Source organism: Triticum aestivum, chromosome 2D (assembly GCF_018294505.1).
Source record: "Triticum aestivum cultivar Chinese Spring chromosome 2D, IWGSC CS RefSeq v2.1, whole genome shotgun sequence".
NCBI lineage: Eukaryota > Viridiplantae > Streptophyta > Magnoliopsida > Poales > Poaceae > Triticum > Triticum aestivum.
The window spans coordinates 119,254,815-119,263,165 of NC_057799.1; the positions used below are offsets into that span (position 1 = coordinate 119,254,815).

The 8,351-nt window shown below is 46.2% G+C and overlaps 1 protein-coding gene across 1 annotated transcript; it reads left to right on the forward strand.

Moving 5' to 3' along the window:
- The first annotated feature begins 2,251 nt into the window (after positions 1-2,251).
- Positions 2,252-7,988, forward strand: LOC123052062 (CDPK-related kinase 5). The gene is made up of 11 exons (XM_044475114.1): positions 2,252-3,092; positions 3,916-4,046; positions 4,853-4,894; positions 4,990-5,098; positions 5,737-5,815; positions 5,935-6,231; positions 6,306-6,418; positions 6,828-6,935; positions 7,021-7,083; positions 7,170-7,337; positions 7,424-7,988. The coding sequence occupies exons 1-11, from the start codon at positions 2,523-2,525 to the stop codon at positions 7,562-7,564; spliced, it is 1,821 nt and encodes a 606-aa protein (XP_044331049.1). The 5' UTR covers positions 2,252-2,522; the 3' UTR covers positions 7,565-7,988.
- Positions 7,989-8,351: the final 363 nt, after the last annotated feature.

Here is an 8,351-nt window from a genome sequence, read left to right on the forward strand (position 1 = left end):
TCCCCCCCTTCAGAAATGCTTTCACGCCCCGCAGGGCTGCGCCCGAAAGTTTTTGCATACAGGTTAAGGCAAAAGGAAATGCAGGTCTAGCCGGAGGCGCTGCCTTCAGTGCCGTCCTCGCCGTCTTCGTCCACGCCACTTGGAGTTTGTCTACGCGGCGGTTACAACACCTTGGTCTGGAGCAGACGACCGGGATTGCCGGTTCGGTAGGGCAGAAAATTGCATGGACTATCGGCTGGTGTTCTTTTGGATTCAGGCATGTAAAAACTAAGCATACTTGCTTTTTTATTATTATGATCGGGCATGCGATCCGACGCTGATGTGATCGGACTTAATTTGAATTTCAAATTCCCTTTACTAGTGGACATATACATGATAGTTATGAATGTCGATTTTCTACATCCGTGTCCGTAGTCTGATCCTCTGTTCACGAACGAATACGGGAGAAAATTTGCGGGTCGCGGTTGGAATGCTTTAACCAAGCTACGGAGAAGGCCCAATGCAAGGTGATCTTCACATGTTTGCTTGCTAGTGGAGTATAAAATTTGCGGAGGTATATATAAGACGAGAGAGCGAGAGGGGACAGAAGGCTGTAGTACTTTGCTGTGCTCATCCCTCCCAAAACAGAAGCACGCAACAACAGGTAACTCTCACGTAAAGCCAGGAACAAGTACCACTACCACTACCACATACAGCAGAAGCCATGACCATACACTACACGTCCTCTTTGCATTTATAGGAAGATTTGCATCCGAAGAAATTGTCCGTGTACCGCGTACGGTGTACCCTCAGCTTTCAATAACGCCTGTTTTGCACCAAACCAACGGCGTCCTTTCTTTGCCATAGATCGTACGCGCATACCACATTCGTACTGCCAGTACCATACCGTCCTTGCCCCGAGAACAATTACGTGCTCACCCACACACCATTACCACTACACTAAGCACAAGACATGCGGTGAAAAGGAAGATAAGATCCGTTTACCAGACAAGTAAACCAAACCTAACCATCTCCTGACAGCTCTCTGCCGCTGTCTACCAACGAGCCAGAAGCTCGAGAAGCGCAGTGTCTGCATCTGCATGGTACTGTGCCGCGCAACCGTATTTCTTCTTCGTCGTCGTCGTCGTCATGATGCATGAGGCAGGGCGCGCGGCCATGGCAGGACACGTGAGCTTAACTAATGGCCGCCGGCCCGCCCGCGCGCTCCCTTTATCTTTACTCCTCTCGTCTCCTTTGCCTGCTTCTACGCCTCCGCTTTTCGGCCCTCTCCCTTTATTTTTTTGTTTTTGCTGCCCCGTAATCTATGTTGCGCGTGGACCCCATATCGGTAGTACGGGCGGAGGGAGGGTTAAAGCCGTTGCGTTGCGTTGCGTTGCTTTGGAGGATGGATGATGAGGTTGACGTCGTGCTGGGTCGCGCCTCGGGCCGCGTGTCACGCACACTGACGCAACGGAGTATTCTTCTGTTGCTCCTTTAATGACCGGGATTATTAAGATACTCCTACCACTGCTGCACACAATTCTCTACTGTGGTTACAGTAGAGTAGCTTCTTCATGCAGGCAGGGGCAGCCACGCAGTGGGATGATGCAGCAGAAGAAGCGCAGGCCTCTCATCTTGACCTTGACCGCATAGTTTCGCATGGTTTTGTGAGGCTTACCTTTTTAGGTGTCTTTGCCTTCCTGATGAAAGCCAATAATGCTCTTCTTATAGATTGGGAGGGAGGAATAAACATGATGTCAAAATCCAACGAGAAACGGGGCGAGATTTGGGACCCCATCCCATTCAATTCAATTCAATTTAAAGTGGACACAAAGCTAATCTCCGGGCACCACAGTACGTACCGCCCAAAATAAATAGGGCAGGGCAAACGAGCTCAACTAAACAAGGTGCCCAGCAACTGGCATAAGTGCAGTACAAGCTAACAACCGATGAAAAAAAAGAGCTAACAACCGATGAATCCATCCACGTCGCTGCGGCAAGGACGGGGGTTGCTTTCGGCCGCGGCGATTTACAGACAACAACAACGTCTACGAACCTCATTCAGTTGTTTCCAACCCCAATCTCTTGACTGTGCGCACCTGTTTTCGAAAACAAGTCGGGAAGTCTCGTGCTCCACCCGAAAAGCACAAGCGAACAAGGGCGACAGCGACTAATCCGGCCAGTCTCACATCGGCTGGAAAGCAACCCCCTCCAGCTCCAGTCCCGGCCAGCCAAAACAAAAAGAAAAAACACCACAGCCAGGAAGCCTTCACTCACTGGGCTAGCCACTCACTCTCACTGCAACTAACATCGAGCTCGCCTCGCCTCGCCACCCTCGGGCCGGGCCACCATTACTCCCACTCCACCTTCCCCGTTTCAATTCACTCCAGTCCAGTCCCCACGCTCCCCCCAACTAAAAGCTCTCTCTTTCCCTCTCTCTCTCTCCTCTCCGCCATGGCCGCCTACTCTTCCTCCTCCTAGCGCGCGCCCCACCGCCACCCCCACCACCGCGATCCAGATCCCACCCGCCGCCCGCCCCCGCCATGGGGGGCTGCCACGCCAAGCCGCGCACCCGCGACGCCGACGGCGCCTCCCCGCCGCCGCCCGCGCCGGCCACGCCGCCACCGGCCTCCTCCACGGCGCCCGCCACGCCGGCCTCCAAGAAGCACTGGACGTCCTCCCCCTTCTTCCCCTTCTCCACGCCGAGCCCCAGCCCGGCGCACCACCTCTTCTCCTCCTCCTCCGCGGCCTCCCCGCGGGCCTCCTCCAAGTCCCCCGCCCCGGCGGGCGCCAAGTCCCCGGCGCCCGCCACCCCGGCCAGGCGCCTCCTGCGCCTGCCCTTCCCGCCGCCCTCGCCCGCCAAGCACATCCGCCAGGCGCTCGCGCGGCGGCACGGCCCGCCGCGCCCGGCGATCCCCGAGGAGGACGGCGGCGACGGCGACGGCGGGAGGGGCCTCGACAAGGGCTTCGGCTTCAACAAGGGCTTCGCCGCCAAGTACGACCTCGGGGACGAGGTCGGGCGGGGCCACTTCGGATACACCTGCGCCGCCAGGATCAGGAAGGGGGCGCGCAAGGGGGACGCCGTCGCCGTCAAGGTCATTCCCAAGGCCAAGGTGATGACCTACCTGCTGCAACTTCTGCAAACGCTTCAAAAAATAAATCGGATCCCTTCGCTAGTTTTTTCTGAAAGTTGATGCCGCGCTAGTTTAGATTTGTGAATTTCTGTTGGCTAATGCGGCACTCTCATGACTTTTGTGCTTTTGAATGATGCTGTATAAATGTCCTTCATATTTTGTTGAACAGAGAAAGGTAAAGCATGTGTTCCTGAAAGCGACTACTCCTCACTAATCTAATCAAAGTTTTTGAGAACTGGATGCATGCCTGTTCATTTATTAACAAACGTGGCCCCTTCTTGTCTACATGAGTAGTCAAGTAGATGTGCCTTGTTACAGATGTTCCCTGACATCATGGCTTCATGTACTAACATGCTATTGATCCGCATCGTGCATTGTAAAAAGAATATATAATTTTATCACATGCAGCATACCTGTATATAAGAATAATATGGATTACGAGATCTTCTACGTTCAGCATTGCTGCATGGTACGTACTAGGTAACATATTAAATTATGTGCTGTAAAATATTAAATACACCCACTTGAATGATGAGATCTGAGCAAGTCCTGTCATTTTTTGTTATGGAGTTTACACTTGATATTCCGTACTAACTACTTTGCCTATTGCTCTTTTATCACTGTGCGATCTGGTTTAAGCTCTCCATAGTTGCAATCTCCCTTATTTGGGTCACCACATTTCAGTGCCTTACTTGAGGATTAATACCATCATTTTGTCGTAGCTAGGCATGAACTTAGTTCCTCAGTCCTCGTATGTACATTTTTTTTAGTATCATCTGAAGTTGCTCTAATCTCTTGTCAGATGACAACATCCATTGCTATAGAGGATGTCCGGAGGGAGGTGAAAATTTTGAAGGCTTTAGCGGGGCACAAGAACCTGGTTCAGTTTTATGATGCATATGAGGACAACGAAAATGTCTACATAGTCATGGAGTAAGTTCCAGTACCTTGATAGTCACAATGTGTTTTGACTTCAATTTTAAGTGCTATGAGGATGCTCTCCTTAAGATGCCAAGTAGAGTAGAGTAGCTTTTTGCCCTCGTTATCAATACTCTCAACTACAAGCATAGAAAACAAACTCACTGAATAACCAGTTCCATTTTATTAACCCAACTTCAATAGTTTTCCAGAGTCCTTTTTTATTAAGATTCTTTGATCTACTTATTGTTGGTGCGGCAATAATTACCTTTCAGAAGCATATAATGCGTTATCTTGTGTGCTTAAAAACGTAATTAACAACCATATGTTATTTCATCCATATGTCTTTACTGTTACTTACCTTGTCAGTTCTTAGGTTAGTTCTTGTTCTTACGTTAGTTCTCGTTCTTAGGTTAGTTACTGGCAGTTTAAATAATCTGGTAGCAATTATCATTTGATAATGCATGATGAAAATGAACATACATTATTACATTAATGTCATGTGGGATAGCCACACTGTTTTAAATATGCTTGCAGTGCAACTGGATACTCTTTTATTTTCCTGCCCAATTGCCCAAACTTGACAACAAATATTTCGCCAATAAAAAGGATTTCCAGATATGCCAAATCCAGATGATGTCATTACTACAGGGCGTTGAATGTTGCCTTATATTAGACATCTTTTTTTTTGGCATCTATATTTAGCTTCTATACCTTCTGCTGATGGTGATCCCTGTACGCTCTATTCTGGATTTTAAATGCCATGCACGCTATGTTTAGTTTTTTTTTACAAATATTTAATTAAAAATCCCGTTGTTTAGGTTGTGTGAGGGCGGGGAGCTTCTGGATAGAATACTTTCCAGGTAAGCTACAAGTAAACTTACATTATGTTATACAACATCATGGTTTATTATGAAATACTTTAATATAGCTTATGTTTTGCATTCATTTTAAGTAGAGGTGGAAAGTACTCCGAGGATGATGCAAAGTCTGTCCTGGTGCAAATATTGAATGTTGTCGCTTTTTGCCACATTCAAGGAGTGGTTCATAGGGATCTCAAACCAGAGGTGAAGTGCCTTTTCAGTTTTACCTGCATCTCATCAGTTGTCATCATTACCATGTTTGAGATATTAGAAAGTGATGATTGAAATAGTGCTGGTAAACAAGCCATGTCTTTGAAGAGAAGCTTGTCCGACATCGTCTGAGATGGTTTGGGCATATTCAGCGCAGGCCTCCAGAAGCTCCAGTGCATAGCGGATGGCTAAAGCGTGCGGAGAATGTCAAGAGAGGGCGGGGTAGAACGAATTTGACATGGGAGGGGTCCGTTAAGAGAGACCTGAAGGATTGGAGTATCAGCAAAGAACTAGCTCAGGGGTGCGTGGAAACTTGCTATCCATGTGCCAGAGCCACGAGTTAGTCGCGAGATCTTATGGGTTTCACCTCTAGCCTACCCCAACTTGTTTGGGACTAAAGGCTTTGTTGTTGTTGTTGTTGGCGATGGTTACCTGTTTCTACTTCCAATGTTCGAACCTCCTTTTCGAAAAAAAGACACTATTCCAAAAGATGTATAATTTGTTCATGGCATTCCTTAGATGGTGTATTTATTGTATTGCCTTTCTCTTCTCCTGTGAATAAGATCTAATTTTACTGTTTTTGTATTTGATATTGCAATGGATTTCTAAAATGTTGTGTTTTTTCTCTTCAGAATTTTCTTTTTACTTCGAAAGATGAGAACTCTCAACTTAAGACAATTGACTTTGGATTATCAGATTTTGTAAAACCAGGTTAGTTTCTTGCTCATCAATCTGCATATCTGTTAATTTGTTGTTTTGTACTTGGCATCAGTGAAGATAATACTATCCACTAGCACTTTTTTAATGCAGTATTCTAATACCTTATGCAGATGAGAGACTAAATGATATCGTTGGAAGTGCTTATTATGTTGCTCCAGAAGTTCTGCATAGATGCTATAGCACAGAAGCGGATGTCTGGAGTATAGGTGTCATTGCATATATCCTCCTTTGTGGCAGCCGCCCTTTTTGGGCACGCACTGAATCTGGCATATTCCGTTCTGTTCTCAAAGCTGACCCCAGTTATAACGAGGCACCTTGGCCTTCTCTGACTCCAGAAGCAATGGACTTCGTTAAGCGCTTGCTGTGCAAGGATCCACGTAGAAGGATGACTGCAGCACAAGCTTTAGGTGAGTTTCAATCTGTCTGTATGGATCGAGTTTAAACTTACATTGCTAACTTTGCCTTATATTATGTTTTTCAGGTCATCCATGGATTAGAAATTACAATGACATTAAGATGCCATTGGACGTCCTTATATTCCGTCTTATCAAAGCTTATATTCGTTCTTCATCATTACGTAAAGCCGCTCTGAAGGTCTGCATTGATAAAACCTGTTCTGATTTTTCTCCTGTTGATCCACATAGATATATGCTGTTGCTTCTTCAAATTTGGACTTGCTTCTATATTACAGCATTTTTCTACCCAGGGCTTTGAATGGTTGTGCAGTAACCTAGTATTTATCATTACATGCATACAATTTCCGTAAATGTTTTTTTGGGAGCCTACTTTTTGTACCATACCTTTATAAGTTCCAGAACAAAATGGTTGGACAGTTATATTTTCTTGCAATTCTCTCCTGTTAAAATAACTTAAAAAGGGGATGCCACTTTATTTGAAATTCAAATTTGTGCTCTCAAGCTTCTCTTTTGACACCCATGCCTGATCTCTTTTACTTTTCTCTGCAAGCTGCAGCCATTGACGTATCTTTCTTGATCCACTACAGGCTTTATCGAAGACTTTGACTGTTGATGAGCTTTTTTATCTCAAAGGGCAGTTTTCCTTATTGGAACCTGATAGAAATGGATGCATCACCCTAGATAATATCAGAATGGTTGATTCATCTTAGAGCTCTGAAATGTTCTCTCCCATTCATTTTGAAGCCACGCCACTGACTCTTCCTGTTTCATCCTCTTTAGGCCTTAACAAGAGAAGCCACAGATGCGATGAAAGAAACACGAGTTCAGGAGATTCTTGTCTCGGTACTTTACTTATGCTGTTGATCTTAAAGACATCATTTTCCTCCAGCACAAATTGTACTCACTGTATACCTGAATTGTGTTTTCAGTTGAGCGCTCTTCAGTACAGAAGAATGGACTTCCACGAGTTCTGTGCAGCTGCAGTAAGTGTTCACCAGCTCGAAGCATTAGACAGATGGGAGCAACATGCGAGATCCGCTTATGAAATTTTCGAGAAGGATGGCAATCGAGCTATTGTAATTGACGAACTAGCTTCAGTATGTGATGTCTTCCTCTCCACCCATGTTCATTTCCTAACTGATAAAAATTGGATTCCCTTCACACATTTCCTGTGGTGTTTCAGGAACTGGGTCTCAGCCCCTCCGTGCCGCTGCACGTCGTCCTGCAGGACTGGATCCGGCACACCGATGGGAAGCTCAGCTTCCTTGGGTTTGTCAAGTTGTTGCATGGCATGTCCAGCAGGTCCCTGTCAAAGATGAGATAGCTGTTGATAATCTCTAACGACAGTACAAATTTATGCTGCCCCAGCCCCAGCCCAACTTAGCAAGCAAGGCCAAGACTGCACACCGAGGTCGACACGACACGACGCTGCCCGCGCTAGTACCTCCCTGCCTGGTTTTGTCACTAATCTGAATATAGAGTTCTGTTTGCGGTCGCCCGTGTACTGATTGATCATCGCCGTCTTCTTCAAAGTTCATCAGCATCATCTTTTAGTAGGTTAGGAAAAGGAAATTTCACCCGTGTCTCGGCAACATGTGATGCCTCTAACAGTCTCTTAGAATAGCCCGCCCAGCCATGTCCTGTCGCTGTGGGCAGCGTTGTAAAATGCCCCCGTTCATGTAACTGGAGCAGAGTCGCCCTTTTGTCGTCAGTGTGCCGTTATATTGATTGAGTTGAAGATGCTTGAATTTTGTGCTGCTCATCTGGTTTTGCTTCAACTTTCTTCCTAATTGTCTGACTCTGATTTTACCGTACGGCCTTATGGTGCTCAGTGAAGGATGGATGACTGTCGTCGCATGATAAGAGCATCTCCAATAAATAGATGGTCCAAAATTTGGCGGTCCAAAACTGGAGATGTAAAATTTGGACTGTCAAAAAGTGCGTTTTGGAGCTCCGAAAAAAGCTCGTCTCCAACCAATGGTCCAAATTGATGGTCCAAAAGAGCAACTTCAATAGATGGTCCAAAATGAAGATGTAAAACGACATACTACTAGTCCATTCAACATAGTTCAAACATCAAATTCAACATAGTTTCATACATCAACATCAAC